At 41.4% G+C, this 17,554-nt stretch overlaps 1 protein-coding gene across 3 annotated transcripts in view; it reads right to left on the bottom strand.

Annotated features, from left to right (window-relative positions):
- Window positions 1-316: 316 nt before the first annotated feature.
- PABPC1 (poly(A) binding protein cytoplasmic 1) overlaps window positions 317-17,554 on the bottom strand; it is a 30,116-nt gene continuing 12,878 nt past the window's right edge. Inside the window, exons 6-17 of one of the 3 annotated variants that reach the window (XM_040354791.1) lie at window positions 17,350-17,444; window positions 14,314-14,451; window positions 13,358-13,453; window positions 12,994-13,263; window positions 12,827-12,917; window positions 11,632-11,742; window positions 9,395-9,564; window positions 8,907-8,991; window positions 8,692-8,822; window positions 8,490-8,585; window positions 6,942-6,944; window positions 317-947 (exon numbers count right to left, since the gene is read on the bottom strand). In XM_040354791.1, coding sequence (XP_040210725.1) covers window positions 8,493-8,585; window positions 8,692-8,822; window positions 8,907-8,991; window positions 9,395-9,564; window positions 11,632-11,742; window positions 12,827-12,917; window positions 12,994-13,263; window positions 13,358-13,453; window positions 14,314-14,451; window positions 17,350-17,444 — 1,280 coding nt within the window. In that variant the 3' untranslated portion in view covers window positions 317-947; window positions 6,942-6,944; window positions 8,490-8,492. The remainder of the gene's footprint in view (window positions 948-6,941; window positions 6,945-8,489; window positions 8,586-8,691; window positions 8,823-8,906; window positions 8,992-9,394; window positions 9,565-11,631; window positions 11,743-12,826; window positions 12,918-12,993; window positions 13,264-13,357; window positions 13,454-14,313; window positions 14,452-17,349; window positions 17,445-17,554) is intronic. The other 2 variants (XM_040354790.1, XM_040354792.1) reach the window with 2 other exon arrangements.

The raw sequence follows: 17,554 nt of genomic DNA, 5'->3' as shown, positions 1-17,554 counted from the left end.
TTTATCAGTGCGCTGAGCTCCGTCTGATCACACCATACACCAGCTGTATGAACCAGCCCGAAGACATGGGTTCTCAGAGAGAATCATGTTTACTGCCATAGCAACTTCTGAGTGCTGGTAACCTGGCTAGATCCATTAGTCACTGGCCTGGACGCAGTCAAAGTTGGAACACCCGAGACACTGACCTGGCACAAGTAAGCAGATTAGTAAGATTGAAGTTAGAAGGGTGTATGGAAGCTACACATCCAACTTGAAAATGACTAATCTGACATCTGTTTTAGTCCAATAAAACCCCCAACCACAAGAAATCCACACACATGTTTAAAGTAATTTTTATTAAAGCAAGAATTTTATAATCCAAATTATGTTTCATGCTCAGCTATCTTTCCCACGAGATACCAACTGTGGTGAAAATCTGAGCTTTTCCACAGTAAAGAATTACAAAATCAAAGAAAGGAATGCTTAACTTTCCGTACTGTGTTCAAAATGCCTTTCCCCGGGTCTAAAAAAACCATTTAGTTTGTTTTTATATTTTACAATTTTTTTGTGTTTTTTTAATATAATCTAGGACTAGCAGTATACCAGTCCTGGCATTTGTTACGTACGTAAGCATGGTAGTTTCCTTTCCTTTTTTATGATTTTTTTTAATAGGTTTTTGCGGTGTTTTTACAAGATTTAATTTTTTTCAATGTTTTCATAGATTTTCTCCTATGAAGAGAACTTCAATGGTGTTATGTGAAGTTCTTTTAGGACCCCGAATATGTGAACTTTGATGATGTTCAAGTTCTCTGAAGACCCCCATTAATCCAGAGTTGTCTAAATTTCACTGAAGACACGGATGTGATCAATAATGTTGCTTGAAGTTTATCCAAATCCCAAACTTCAATGGTTTCATCAAACTGAACTCCACAGATGGTAAGCTGAAGTTCTCAGAAGCGTTTTATGGCCTGGGAGAAAAACAATTACAAAAAATAAAAAAGTTAGAGGAATTGAACTTTGGAAACTGTACTAAACAAAGGCAGACAAAAGCACTGTTCATTTCCTGGGGGTCTACCTGCATAGATGTTTTTCTAGAAAATATTTTAAGCAATATTCAAGATGGATTAATGAAAGATGGAAGTTGTCAAACAAACCGGATTTCTTTTTGCTAGGTGGCAAGTAAAACCTTAGAGGGGTGGACGTGATACATTTGTATTTTGTGAAAGCATTTGACAGTTCCCCACCCGACTCATGTGTAAGGTAAGGTCTACAGCATTGGAAAGATCAGTTTGTAAATGGATAGAAAACTGGGTAAGAGACAGTAGTGGTTTATGATTCTTACGCTGAATGGTCGAAGGTTATCAGTGGTGTACCCCAAGGTTCAGTGTTGGGACACTTTTTAATATCTTTACAAATTATTGGGTCTGGGATTAAAAGTACCATTTGCGTCTTTGCAGATGACACCAAGCTATGCAGTGGATTAACGTCCTTACAGGATGTCTCCAACTTAAAAGCCGACCTCAAAGTGACAAATGAGGTTTAGTATTGATAAATCAAAGTTTGCACTTGGGGGGTTAAGTATATACATGCATCATACATACCAGGAGCACAACTGGGGAAATCAATGGTGGAGAAGAATCTGGGGGTTCTGGTAGATGAGCTTAATGGCATGCAATGCCAAGCTAGTTTCCAAAATATATGTTGAGAAATATGGGCTTCAGAGAGATAATTTTGCCCCTGTACAAATTAGACCTCATCTGGAATATGCAGTAAAGTTTTGGGCACCGGTTTAAAAAAAAAAATATATTGGGGTAATAAAAAGGCATGGATGAGCTCAGCTATGAGGAAAGTTTAGAGGAACTGAATTCATTCTCTTGGGACGAGGAGATTATGGGGGGGGGGGGGGGGGGTATGATCAACATGTATAAATACATAAGAGGTCTATATAGTGAACATAGTGTGGTGTTATTCACTTTAAAAGTCATTACAGAAGACAAGAGGCCACTCTTTACATCTGGAGGAAAAATAATTTAACCTCCAAATACAGAAAGGCTTTTCACAGTAAGAGCTGGGAAAATGTGGAATAGACTCCCTCCAGAGCTGGTTCTGTCCAGCTCAGATTATTTTTTCAAAGTCCTGGCTTCTTTCCTAAATGTACATAACATTTATAGGTAAAGTTGATCCAGGGAAGACCCCATTGCCTCTTAGGAGATATTTGGCCCTTTGGACCAAATTAAAAGCATTGTGTGTTTTGCCTCTCTCTGGATTAACTGTGGGTATAGGATGGTGTATAGCGAGGGTGGGTGTGTGCATACCTTTGTTTAAAACAACTGTTACACTGAAAAAAATCAGTGCTTTGAATTCTATCATACACCTAACATTCAGTGCTAGTAGACAGACAGAAAACACATTCCAAATTGAAAGCTACAATTGTATAAATAAGCTGAATACAAGTGAAGCAATTTGCAGCAGAGCGCGGGTGGTCTCTCTTGGACTGAACCACTCATACCTTTTTCCACTACAGATTGTCATTTGTAGTGCGGCTGCCTTTACTAGCACTGAATTCTGTTTCAATCGTTTGATCACTTTTTGTGTGGAGGGGAGGAACAAATGTACCAAAAGGGGAAACCAGAGAAGATCTTGGTAGTTAGGTTTAGTCCTTCATAAGGCCACATATGTATACTTGAACTCCATCCATAGAACAAACTTTGTTAACATTGGGAGCTGGCCTTCTAGACAGCTGCTCTCAAAAACAAAACACAAAAGAAACAAGTCAGAAGGATCTGGAGGTCAACACCTCAATGCGTAATCACTATAAAAAGGAGACCTGTGAAGTAGAAAAGCCTTAATCCAGCGAGTATAGCTTCCCAAGTATTTCCCGATATTAGACAATAAAACAATCTCACATAAGCAAATCAAACCCCCCAACTGTAAACAGGGGCAGCTCTGTTAAGAAAAAGGACAGAAGAGCTGCTAGAGCATGAAGACAAGACCAGTAAGAATCAAATGCAATAGAAAAAGGCAAGGATAGGGCAAAAAATTATATAGATAGATAAATAAAAAGAAAAGTGCTCCCGTCCAGAGATCCTCCATACAATATCAGCCGCATTCATTCGGGATCTGCATACGTGGTTTGTCTCGTAGGATACTCACAATTTTTCCCATTCAACATGATTCATGCAAGTTTGCTTTTCACTAATGCAATATCTACAACAGGGCTTTTCCATGCGGTGTCTTAAGCAATTTTTGCCACTAGAAACAAAGTAAATTAAGGTCTGGGTATGTCTTGGAACATTTTCAACAGGCTTATTTAGTAAGTTGATGCTTGAGTCTTTAATGTAGCACTGAATTCTGAGATGGGAACCAACCATTGCGGAGACAAACATCCAGCTGTCCTTTGATAGGGGGGCTGGTTTACAGTTTCTTTCCTCACTGGACTACAGAACGCCTCCCTATCAGGAGGTGATCTGCAGTTAAAGAGCAACAGGCCAGGTTGAAAACTAACCAGAAGTAATGCACTCCCTAAATTTCTGGGAGATCAGCTTGCTTTTTGTACTTGTGGTTGTAAACCTCAGACATGAAATATGAACACAGCATATCCCTCTATAGCAGGGGTCTCAAACTGGCGGCCCTCCAGCAGCTGCAAAACTACAAGTCCCATGAGGCATTGCAAGACTGACAGGTACAAGCCTGACTCCCACAGGCAGAGGCATGATGGGACTTGTAGTTTTGCAACAGTTGGAGGGCTGCCAGTTTGAGACCCCTGCTCTATAGTGAGTACTTGCCTTAATTAAGAACACTAAATTATATTTGTGTCTGCCGCTTCCTTCCTCTGCTATCAGCATCAGTTACTTCTGATAGGTTTTCCTGATACCAAGAGAAAACAGGTGACAAGGGAGGGACCTCCAGCTGATTGACAGCCTCATCTCTGTTCCTATGTGCTGTGTGAAGAGGGGGGTATGTCTCTTCCCTCCAATCAGCTTTCAGAGCCCTCCTCAGCTTTGCAGAGTGTAATTTCAAATCTATACCCCCTTTTTCTAAACCTCAGACAAGCTTATAAATTCAACACTTTGAAAAGATGTAAAGAAAACTGCAGCTATAACTTATGGAGGATTTGTTTCATCTCCACCACCTGAGGCCATTCACTTTTCTGGGTATATGTAAGGGTTTAACCACCACTTGGATAAAAAGCTTTTAATTGGAGATTAAACCACTTAAAGACTGCCCACCGCATATATACTGCTGTAGGGCGGCCTTATTGCACGAAACGTACCTATACGTCATTTTGTGCACGAGACACTGGCCAGTGAGGGAGCCGATGCATGGGCCAGCAGTCGATGTCCGCCAGCCACCCACGATTGCTTCTCAGAGGGGCAGAACAGGGATCTGCCATTCCCGTTCTGTCAGAGGAGTACAGTGTGATAATGTGCGATTAGGAACAGCAATCTCTCTGTACTCCCAGTCTGTTCCACCCAGTTAGAGACACCTCACTAGGACACACTTGACCCTTAGGATTGCCCCCTAGGGTTTACCCCTTTCCTGGCAGTGTCATTTATACAGTAATCGGTGGATATGACTAGAATGTCACTGGTACCAAAAAAAAAAGTTAAACATCCAGTCTGTCACAAAGTCACAGTCCTACTAAAAATACTGCCATTACTAGTAAAAAAATAAAAATGCCATAAATCTTTCCCCTATTTTGTAGACCTTATAACTTTTGCACAAATCAATATACACTTAATGGGATTTTTTTTTTTTTTAACAAAAATATGTGGAACACATATTGGCCTACACCAATGAATAAATTGTTTTATGTATTGTTTGTTGGGTATGTATAACAGAATTTCAATTGAAAAATTATCCTTTGTTTATAGCGCAAAAAATAACCGCAGAGGTGATCCAATACCAAAAAAAGCTCCATTTGTGGGAAAAGGACGTAAATTTTGTCTGGATACGTGTCACAATTTTCAATATGCAACGCATCGCTGTATTGCAAAATAAATGATCTGGTCATTAAAGGGGTAAAACCTGCCGGGGCTTAAGTGGTTAACAGACTGGAGCAAGTTAAAGGGATATATAAAAAAAAAAAAAAAATATATTTTTACAAAAAAACGCAAGGTACTATACCCATTATGTGCAAAGTTTTTGCAGACTCTTATCCCCTCTGACAGTCACCCGTCTGCTGTGTCTGTCCATCCCTCCTCCAAGTGCCACTGTACCCATGCATGTCCATAAACGCAAGAAATCCATGCCACCACTCCCTACGCAAAGGTTTGACAGCAGAATAAGCCTATGGCTTCTGATGCCAATACAGCTCTGGAGCAATGACAAGCGCCAGATGAGTGTTTAGGGATGGCAGTGGGTAGAAGTAATGGCATTTCTTACCTTAAAATGTTCCCCAACCTTAATGCTTTCCCTGTGTTAACTTTAGAACCCACTTAATTTATTGTTTATATACACTTTAGTGAAAAGCAGAGTTAGCTTCATTACTAACTTTAAATTGAGTTAGCACAAACTCCTGACCCGCATCTCTAACAGCAGCACTTGCAGCACTGCACAGAGTGAAGCTTCAAGTACTGTCCCTCCCTCTGAAAGTCTAACGCCCATCAGACATTCCATTCTTATTGCACAGTCCTTTAGATCTACTAACTATGTAGATCACCAGCCTGCCCCATTAGCTACAAATTGGATTAGGTAGGACTTTACCATTTTGGTAAAGCTAAAATGGATTGTATAAAGATGGTGTGGTCAGCTTGCACGTGTATGTGTAAATGTGCATACAAGAGCAGGCATGATAAGACTTGCTTTGCCAAAGTAGCAGATGGGACATTTATCTCATTTGCAGATCCTGCTTGCACAACCAAAAAAAAAAAAAAGAAGAAATCTAAATAAGAAACGTTGTGCAATTCAGGATTGGGGTTGTTCAATAATGACTCATGTTCTGTGTGACCATGGTCCTAAAAGGTGGACTATGCCTTTAACTTTGGCTTTCCAAAACGTCACAATAAAATACATGCGAAATGAACAGTAACTCGCATTCGGTACCTGAAAAGGGTAACCCCACATTCACTTTTAGAACACCGGCTGAGACCAAAGAGCTCAATGGTAAATGCATAAGCTTTAAATTGCTGACGCTGCAAGTTCTATTCCCATCAGTAACCTGAGGGTGTGTCTAAATATATTGTAATCAATACACTGAAGGCACATTAGAGGCAGCTACAAATGCAAGTCTTTTACATTTGACTGGAGCAAAACATTTGATATAGTTACTGAGATTTAAAAAGGAAGAAAAGCTAGTTCGCTGCTTAACATAATGAATGAGCAACATACAGGCTCAAGTGCACAAGGAGGAATTATCTTCAACATGGATGGTAGCTCCAAGGTCACAAAAACTAAATCTGTACAGTAGAAGTTTTACTTAAGGCCCACCTCTGAGCCAGAGATATCCAGATGTGACACTTCGAGATATTACATTTGTCTATTGTATGGGTTTAATATGGGAAAGCACATTTCAAGTTTAACTGCTTAAATGGACTGGGACAACGCTCTGTCTGCTGTCAACCAGTGACATTTAATACTGGGCATAACATGTAGACATTTAAAGTATTTAGTGGTTAGATTACCCTAGTTGCATGTGACAGCATAGTAGCCATCCTTGTTACTTGTGAGGTCATTTTATGTGGTTATAATTCGTCATCTCTCTCTATTAGTGCTGTGACACCACTAAGGTAAAATACTGCTTTTCTCCCCCCCCCCCCCCCCCCCCCAATATGCACATGGTACAACCCGTTTTAGAACAAAACAATGATTTCCCTACATAGATCTTTAAAATACTGTGTCCAGCTCTGGAGCCCTCATTTACAAAAAGATACAAGATAGAACGAGTCCAGACACAGGCAACAAAAATGAAGGGTCTGAGGGATAAAACATATCAGGAGAGACTTCAGGAACGCAATATGTACCGTCTGGAGGAAAGAAGGCAAATGAGAGACATGATTGCAACTTTTAAATACAGCAAGGGGGTAAATGAAATTCAAGCGGGCAGTATTGTCAATATGAAGCCAAGATCAAGAAACACAGGGACAGGACCTCAAAGAAGAATTCAAAAATAATCTTAGAAAGTATTAACTTGCAGAATGAGTAGTTGATGTTTGAAATTAGATTTTCAGTGGAGGTAGTCAGAAAGGAAAGAAGAAAAAAAAAAAAAATGGGGCAGACTCAAGCATTGGTCTTCTTTCTGCTGTCACTTTACACTTTTCTTTCATGAAAAAGTCGCATTTAAAGCCAGTTGTGTTGTAGTTTCTACTGGCAAAACGGGACAGTTCTGCCAAAGTGGTCACATGCAACTAAACCTGGACATCAGGCTAGCATGGCCAACAGTTATACCCTGGTCACCTACCCAAATTCTCCTCATGTATCCGCTACGCATATTCTGTTTGTAATGTTTTATAGGAAACTGATCTCTTGCATGCAAGAGTGCAATACTGGGGATAATTGGGGACATACATTTTACCTTAGGTTTCTAAATTTTTAGCTTTTAAAGGACAATATCCAGCTATTTGAATTATCTGAAATGCAGGGCCCATAGGCCCAACACAGTGATACTTTGTCCCCGTTCAGAGATCAGTCACTTTCATGAAAAAATAAAGGAAAACTGGCAAAGTAGACTTTTAAAAGGTACCCGACAACTCGACCGTATTAAAATGTCAAAATCTTTATTTACATCTTAAGTAAAAATGAGGATCTGTAGCATGCGCATTAACAACAGATCTGTTCATTTTAAACAGTAGGTAACAAAGCCTCAATCACGAGAACACTCTTGGCCCCAATATTATGTACACAAAAAAAAAAAAACTAGATGGCAGATGAAGTGGCATACAGTTCGTTTAATATCCGAGTGGGAAAAGTTTGACTCGCCGCTTTTCTCGGAACCAAAGTTCCGTTTCTTCAGGAGTGTGAAGGAGAATGATGGCATAGAAATATGCGTAGAAAAGACGCCAAATGTCTTCAGGACAAGCGTCACGACTGCCAGGGATTACCACAAAAAAGGCACCGGATAATATCAATGAAAAGAATAGCAAGATTGGCCTTGTACCTAAAGTGTCTTAGATGGCTTGAAGAAATCAGTGTAAAAAAAAGAGTGCACTAGTGCCTGGGAGGCACAGGTGGTAATCGGTCGCATGCCGAGGATACCCAAGGGGGGTATTGGGAACAAAAATGTGGAACTGTCCAGTAAGGGCAACTGGTCTTCCACTGTATAAAAGCAGTGACTCCATGAGGCAGAAAAATAAGGAACAGGGGTCTCAGCAGTAAGCCAGTGGTCAAAATACCATAGACGACGACGTAGGAGATAGATTGCAGGTACTAATCCTAAAAGAGCAGAATACATACACAGACAAGTTTGAAAATTCAAGCCTATACTGAGGAACTGCAGATATCAAGTTACAAGCTGAGAATTAAATCACTTCACAAATCTGAATATGTAAAAACAAGAAGTCCCTCAAGCTTACATATTAGACAGCTGCAACTCCAGTGGCATTGCCAACAGACTTCTGTGCAGCTTCCTTGGCCTGATGGGCTTGAAGGACAGCAACTGCTTCATCAACCTGGGGAGAGAAAAGTTTTAGAAATTTAACTTTTATCTACATCAATCTGTCCTGTGTTAAATAGAAATAAAACGTGTCCCGTGTTTAAAAGAAAACATTCACATACCTTTGATCGAAGGGATTCCGGTGACTCAAGCATATGAAGCAACTCAGAATTGTCAATTTCCAGCAACATTCCAGTGATCTTTCCAGCTAGAGTTGGGTGCATGGCTTGGATCAGTGGGAAGAGGCGCTCACCTAAAAAATAAAACCATGGGTTCAGCCACAATAATCCTGGAAATCAGATTTGTACAATATCATGTAAGCAGCAGCTTTACATACCAAGCATCTGCTTCTGCTCTTGAGGTGGGGCTGCAGCCAGCATGGAGGCAGTCAAGGGTTCCTGACCCTGCACATGTACAGCAGGCTGAAAAGGAACAAAAAACACTGGTCAGCAATAGTACTACCGATACAAATGCCTAAATCAATTCTGCAACAGTAGCTTTAAAAAAAAAAAAAAAAGTACAAATGTAGTCATCTATATATTGGGGTCATTTACAAAAAAAAAACTGACCATGCCCAGCCCATGTGGGACCCACTGAGCACTTCCCAATAAAAACAGAAAGTGTCATTGTGCCAAATAGAAGCAGCACAAAACTATAGGACCTTAACGGGACAAACACTAGATGCATTTCTAAAAGCCCCCAAGACAAGTATAACAGTTACTAAAATATCAAGTTAATTTTGGTCTTGGACTTTAGAAGTTAAAGTCAACCACTGTCAAAAGCAGCAGTCAACAGAATCCTAACCATAGCGGAGCGTGCAATTACCTGTTGCATAGCAACCTGTGGCTGGGCGTTGAGGTGCTGCTGTGGATTGCGCACACCAGCAGCATACTTGTACTGAGGAACTGTACGAACTGCCGAATTTGCAGCTGCAGCAGCGGCAGCGTTTGTAGGACGAGGGCCCATTGTCTGTGTTGAGGTGTTCGCTGGGGGAACAAAAAACCAAAAAACAAAGCAAAGTTAGATTTTTGAAAGTCCTCCTTCCCTAGTCACTGAAATGTGGGTCTTTCCATAGAGCTCACAATGACTGCAGTTTACTGGAGAATCTCTGTACTACACATATTCCCCGCTCAATTAAGATCTGTGCATAGTCTTACTGTACATTGTATGTGGCTTGTTGCAAGAAAAATAAAAATGGAAATGCATACATATTTTGAACAGTACTATAATCATTTCTCCAGACGTGCAGTTTTACACAGTACACCAAGCACACTATTTTGTGTGTCTACATTTACCAGAATGCAAGTTAATGAGGACAGTAAAGGCCTATTAGAGTATGGGCATGAATAGATACAGCGGAATGCTAGTTCTTTTGAATGCACATATTAAACTCATTGCAGTCTTTGTTAACACTTGTGTCGCCCTCCGATTGCTTTTCAGAAGGCATTTAATGGGGTTGTGCATGTCATTACATTAAAGCGGTAGTTCACCCTCCTTCACCTCATTATTCCATTACTTTCGGCATCGTAGCGCGAGCTACGGTATGCCGGTCTTAAATTTTTAATCCCCGTACTCACTGTGCTATTGTTGATTGAAGAATCCGACTCCCGCGGGGAATGGGCGTGCCTATGGAGAGGGAGGATGATTGACGGCCGGCTCTGGCACGTCACGCTCCCCGAAGACAGCCGGAGTAGGTCTCGGCTATTCACAGCGCCTGCGCACAGGCTATGCGCAGGCGCCGTGAATAGCCAAGCCTATTTCGGCTATTTCCGGAGAAGCGTGACGTGCCAGGGCCGGCCGTCAATCACCTTCTCTCACCATAGGAACGCCCATTCCCCGGATTCTTCAATCAACGATAGCACAGTGAGTACGGGGATTAAAAATTTAGGACCGGCATACCGTAGCTCGCGCTACGATGCCGAAAGTAATGGAATAATAAAAAAAAACATTTTTTTTTTTTTTTTTTAACAGGGTGAACCCCCGCTTTAAACTCTAAAAACCCACACCACCACACATGGTTGCTGTGCAGCCCCATTCAGTTGGTCATGTTTGGTCGGTGGTACTACCTCCCTGCCCAACCCACAGGTGTAAACAAGGCCTTCAAGGGAAAATCATGCATTTTAGTAAACTATAGCAGGACCACACCAGGAAATGTTTGTGACCTTCAATATCCCTGCCCAGTAGCACATTTTCCTCTTTGCTACAGTCTGCAATATATCCCTTCACACACAAAAAAACACTTTATAAAATATATAAAATAGAAGCTAGTATCTTACAAGAAATATTTACTTAAAGGAGGTTGTAAACCTCCCTGTATATGTACCTATATAGGCAAGCCTATAATAAGGCTTACCTATAGGTACTGTAAATATCTCCTAAACTTGCACCATTTGAGATATTTACTGTATACTGTGCCAGCGCCATTTCTACAGAAGCGTGTGCAGACCAACGGCTCCTGCATGCATGACGTCACACGGCTCTGGCCAAACAGCCGGAGTATGCAGCCCCGGAAGGGAGAAAGGCGAAGATGGATGCGGCCTGCAGCAGGGATGACGCAGGCGTCGTTTGCAGGTGTCACATAATGTGCTAGTTACTAGCACATTATGCCTTTACATTGCAGGGAAGGGGGGGGGGGGGGGGGGGGGGCTACAGCGTTTACTTCCTCTTTAAAGTTATAGGTGCTAACAAATTATAAAACCTCAAGTGTTTTGAATGGCCTGTGCTGGTCCTTGGATCTTCACTCTTGACCTATATAGTCTCCAGACAGAACCTCCACATCTGACACTTCAATGCCAACATCCCTCAATCTGCACTATGGGGCCCACCGGCTTGTCTGTCTGTTCCACGTAATGCAGTGAAGGACAGCCTGGCAAACGTGTGTGTCATATGTAAAGATTTGTCCAGAACATGCAACTCTGCAATGGAGCAAAGAAGGGAATGGTGATTGGGACAGGAAAGTATAAAACTTTTGCAGCTTGCGTTTAGTTTTTTTTTTTTTTTATCTGCAACAGAGCTGCTCAAAACATCAGCTGCAGATAGCTGCCCCTGAATAAATTACTTACCAACACGCTGAGCTGAAACAACGCGTGGGACCTGAGAAGTCGGTCTCATCGTACTAAAAGTAGGCGGACGAGGTGCAGCAGGGCGGATGGCTCCTGGCATGTTTTGGAATGCTGTAAAAAACACAAGTAGATTTTTCAAAAAAAGCAATTACAACCAAGGGCAAAGCTTGTAAGGCATTTTAGCTGTGATCGTCACTAGAGATCGACTGATATGGGTTTTTCTGACGCATGCAGATTTTTGGACCGATCGGTTAGGCCGATTTTTTACCTTCATCTCATAAAATCTAAATGTTAAGTGATACTAAATTTCTTAAATTAAACATTAAACACAAGCCTCCAGTGTACATGTATAATATAGATTAAAAAAAAAAACTGGGCTAACTATATTTTTATTAATTGGTCCGCTGTGCAAATACCGTGTGACATAAAATGTATAATGTTTGGTGGTTCCAAATAATTTTCTAGCAGAAAATACTGTTTTTTTTCACTTCAATGCATTAAGGTGAAAAAACACCTCGTTGTCATTGGCCCCCAGCCCCCCCGATTTACTTACCTGAGCCGTTCACCTGCTGTACACGTCCCCTGGTGTCCTCTTCCACGAGTCTGGCCGCTGATAGGATAGATTGATTGCAGCGCAGCCATTGGCTCCTGCTGCGGTCAATCACATCTAAGGACGAGGCCGCCGGGACAGTCATACACTTGGCGTCTATGGACGCCAAGTGTATGACATGGGAGCGTGCCCACAAGCTAACCCCCTCGGGGTTTAAAAAAAAAAAAAAAGTCGACCTTTAGTCGTCACTAAAAAGACAACCAGCTGGGCAGGTATGATTGGACCAACCACTGTACTTGTCACAACAGATTGTGTAACAGGAAGGTAGCTAAATATTGGGGAAGGTTTTTTAATCTGCTCGTTTCCCTGCATGTACAATCAGCAGCAGTCATGCTCTGTATTAAAGTATTGTCAACTAATCTAGCTGTATCACCTTTACATATTAGCTGCTATAAACCAAGACAGAATGAACTATGCTTTCACCACCGCTGAAATGCAATGAAGATTAATTCATGAGCCCAAATGATTTAATGCAATAGCCAAGATAATGAAAAAAGACAAATTAAACTTCATAACAATAATTGCAGAAAGGGTAACATGCTTGCCTTGAACTTTAGATATTAACATAGTCAAGGTTTAACTTACGGTGTGGTCTAGCACCTTGCGCGGTCCAGCGAGGGTTTGGTCTAAGCTGTGCAATCTGTCCAGCTGGGTAATATGCAGCACGGTTTTGAGCCTGCAAGAAAAAGCCTTTAGCATCCAAACTAATTGCTTAATGTTGACTGAACAAGTCTAAGTGCATGAATACATACCGGTGGAAGGGCAGCCATGAAATAACTGGATGGTGGTGGCTGGTAAGGGTTTATGACTGGATTAGGCACAGCCCTGACACTTGCCATTCTCTGCATGTACTGATTAGTCAGATGAGCCTGGCGCTCCTCTTTACGCTGAGCCAGGGCTACATACAGGGGTTTTGTTGCCACGATTCTGCCATTCATCTCCGTCACAGCTTTGGTTGCTTCTTCAGGGGATGAAAAACAGACAAAGCCAAAGCCCTTGCTGCGTCCTCCTTCCATCATGACCTGAAGGAGGAAGACATTTTTAGTTATAGGTTTGTTTTTTTTCTTTGCCTTTTTTTTAGAACTCTGTCTAGATATCAAACACTAAAATATTTACCTTTGCACTTGTGATGGTGCCAAAGGGTGAAAACTCCTTGCGAAGTCGCTCATCATCGATCCCATCATCAAGATTTTTTACATAAAGGTTAACACCCTAAAACAGACAACAAAAAAATTAGAACTTCCATCTACTTAAGCAAATCCAAATTTAAAACATTTATGGGGCATGCTTGCTTAATATACAGCATGTGCTTCCCTGTTTGGTAATGTTTTACTGCTGCTTTCAGTGCAAATGTCAGTCATCATACTGTCTAAACCCAGACCTGTCCTTAACTTCGTTTTATCACAGGCCAAGTCTCTGGAATTATGCTATGCATCCACTTAAACCACACAAACCTGCAGATGTCCTGATGAAAATCTGAACATGCAGACTAATTCACAAACCTTTACTAGTACCTATAACTCTGTAATCAGACACTTCCTTTGAAGACTGGTTCCAGACATTTTCTTGAAGTTTTGATATAAGGGAGGACAGGATAGAATCATGTTTTTATTGCCATCTATTGGCCTGTGGATAGAGACTGGCCTCACTTTATAACCTTAAGACTGCCAGCAACAATAAAACAAGACCAATTCTAACAAGTCCCGACAATTAAAATATAAGGCAAAACGTTCTTTTTGGATAGCGTAGAGCAAGGTAAGAAACCATCAGGTTTTTTTTACTGCCGTTTGTCCACATGAGGGAGAAAATTCCTCATTAGCATTAAAAGTACATAATCCAACATTTTGCACTGTCCCCAAAAATGTAAAAGAACTTTCCAATGGGGGCACTAGTACTGGTCTGGGGAGTCCCCAAGGGACTCCCTTAATTTGCAGGAACTTCCTGCGTTGGTTATGGGACAGAAGTGAAGACAAATCTCCCCAAAATGGCAAAATACAAACAGGGGCTTTATCTCTCCCTTACTCAAAATGAAAACAGTTTTAGGTGGAGCCAAGTTGTAGAAATAAACTAACCTGGTATCTGGTGATACGGTCCTGCTTCATTTGCTCAAATTTTCGTTTAAGCTCCGTCTGCCGCTCAACTTTTTTCTGGGCACGACCCACATAGATGTTTTTACCGTTCATGTCCTTCCCATTCATGTCATCAACAGCCTGAACGAAAAAAATAAATAAGTTAAAAACAAACGGTCATACTTCCTAGAACTTAAAAAAAATAAAAATAAAGTGCTCTTTTGCTCTGTAAATATTGTAAGTTAGTTTTATATTTTTTTGCCGTAATTGATAAACAATCTGGTCAGAAATGTAAACCTATCCCACCTTCAAGAGGCTATTTACCACAGTCCCCCATCAGGGACTCACATAATTAGCCTTTATATTGTAGAGATGTGGGAGCGGATTAGTAGATGAGCAGAAGACACTGGTAGGGCTGGCACCACCCTCTACAAATATTCTGTGCAATGTCAGTTCACAACAGGTCTTATGAGAGGATGGCATTACTGGCAAAGAATTTTTTTTAATTGCATTGTAAAGGGGGTAAGCGTGTATGCATTACAGAAATATGCTGCAAAGATTTTTAACAGGGTGTACAGTCTTTTGACACATTTCCTTTAAGTCACGGTAGAAGAATAAAAGATTGAAGACCACCTGAATATTGTAGATTAAACGGCCATATCCTCAAAGAAGCATGAAGGCTGCCAATACAAATGGACTTATCTGCATACTTCTTTTGGATCAATGAAAAAGTACCAAGACCAACAAATCTGCATAAGAGCCAGTTAAAATTTTCACAAGTATGACAGCATGGCGGCTCCCATGTTTTTCTAGAAATGTTGAAGTGAACCTGTGGCCAGGCTATAGAGACATTGATGTATTTGCATAGTCCGCAAGTAGTACAGAAATAGTTTGTTCTCTGTAGCTTTCTCTCACCCCGCGTCTCTCAGCACCAACTTGGCAGCATACTATGTAAACCAGGGATATGCAATTAGCGGACCTCCAGCTGTTGCAGAACTACAAGTCCCATGAGGCATAGCAAGACTGACAGCCACAAGCATGTCACCCAGAGGCAGAGGCATGATGGGACTTGTAGTTTTGCAACAGCTGGAGGTCCGCTAATTGCACATCCCTGATGTAAACAAAGCAGGAGCACTGCTCAGAATAAAGGGTAAATCAACAGGGCAAAATTTCTAATATCAAAGCTCCAAATATAAAGTAATGAGCTTAAGAAGTCACCATTAAGAAGCAAAAGACTAGCATACTGCTATAGATTTTCAGGACGCAGGGAAAGAAAGTTTACTAACCTACACTACTTCATGGTAAAAATGTTAAACATTTATGTTTGCAAAAAAAATTAGAAACCATCCCGCCTTAAGCAGATTGACTTACCTTTTTCTCTCATAAGCAGCCTGTCTCTTGTGTTTTCACTTGCTACTGCAGTTTTTTTCTACACTTTCGTTTCAGCATTACTTAAGAAGGAACCACCCCCAGAACCGCCCAAATTCCTACAGAGAAGCATTACTTCCGCAAGCTCCCAACAGCCTGCTCCCTCTGCCAATGTTGTCTGTTCTTGTGCATGTCACATTGATGGCAGAGGTTTTTTTATCATTAATAGGTGGATGTTACCATTAGAGGATGGACTGATTGAAAGCAGTTCATCTGGGAACGTCCACACAGTCGTATTTAAGATATGCTAGAAGTGCATAGATGCTACTACAGTTGCTCTGATCGCTGCTAGAAGTTGTAATCTTTCATATGGGTACATCATTTTTATTTACTGCAGTGACTCAATATTGAGTTACACTAATGACTACTTGGCTATGCAAGCCATCGCCAATCGCTACGGCTGACCAACAACAACTGTGTGTGCATAGGGAATCTCTTCCTTTTATATGCATGAAGCAGAGATACTGAAATATTCACTGTAAACAATATTTTTATACCTGTGTGCAACTGTATGAAACCCCCCCTACTACATATACATTTTGTATCCATCTTTAGTGGCAAAACTGAGGTGCTCAACCTGTGGACTGCAACCTCAAACCAGGAAAGTGCATGCCCATACTCCGGGATGGTGGGTCAGCAAGTCCAGATCACAATCAACCGGTTGCTGGTGCAGGCAGCAGAGGGAGCAGAAGCTGCATAAGCCGATGCTTCATCTGTATCGCTGGTTCCTGTCCCAGGCAGAGTGGTACCAAGTGCATGTCACCTGGGACCTTTCTATAAGCCTGAGAGCGGTGGCAGCAGGAAAAGTCAGTGTAATCACACACACCGCACTTACAATGGGCATATTAGCACTTCTAAAAAAGAATTAGGTTGCTTTCACGCTGATCCGCAGGTGCAATGCAGATCCGTTCGCTGCATTAAGCCATAAACTATTAAATCCTTGAGGTTCGGGTGCACCACACCCACAAGATATAATAGAAGTCTATGGCATATTGCAGCTAACTCGCCAAAAAGGTGAAGGCAAACTGCAGCACAGTGTGAAAGCAGCTTTATCGGGGGCTAAGGGCAGCAAGCGCTTGTTTACATATGCGTTTTGGGTACCCATAAAACTTTGTCATGTCACCTGTGACCAGTCACCAAACCACTTAAGATGGCCCTTGCTCTTCAAAAGGTTGAGCACGCCTGGGCTAGACTATGCTCAATGGAATCTGAGCTAAACCACCAGACAGGATTCAGAAGAGCAAAACCTGGGCAGCTGCAAAACCTGGGCAGCTGCAGACAATCCCACCCATCAAGGCAAACCTAATATGAACAAACCCTAAAATCAACCCTCTAAATGGGCATGCACTTGGGGGAAGTCTACAGTGATGTATGGACCTTCTGAAAGCGCATCCAACACAAACAGGGCAATAGAAAAACCTCAGGAACTGCCAGAAGCCAATGATTATGTTATTGCTGCAAAAGGGTCAGGTTTTTATGAGACACTTATTCTGTACCAATTTTATTGATTTATGATCGGGAAGGGGTTTTTCAGGGAATTCGTTTATATAATACATTAAACTTCATTTTAACACCGTTTACACCAAATCACAACTAAACGTCTCAATTTACCTTCTGAGCATCCTCATGCCGCTCGAAACTGACAAATCCGAATCCTTTGGACTTTCCACTATCATCAGTCATGACTTTGACACTGAGTGCAGGGCCTGAAATAAAAGTTGCATTTAGCATAGTAATATTTTGGAATTGTACCATCCAGTGCTGCAAAAATGGGATGATTTTAAATACATTTACCCACCCAAGAATTTAAGTCAAG

The sequence above is a fragment of the Rana temporaria genome, chromosome 5 (genome assembly GCF_905171775.1).
Source record: "Rana temporaria chromosome 5, aRanTem1.1, whole genome shotgun sequence".
In the NCBI taxonomy this organism is placed as follows: Eukaryota; Metazoa; Chordata; class Amphibia; order Anura; family Ranidae; genus Rana; species Rana temporaria.
This window is presented reverse-complemented; position numbering and strand designations above follow the sequence as displayed.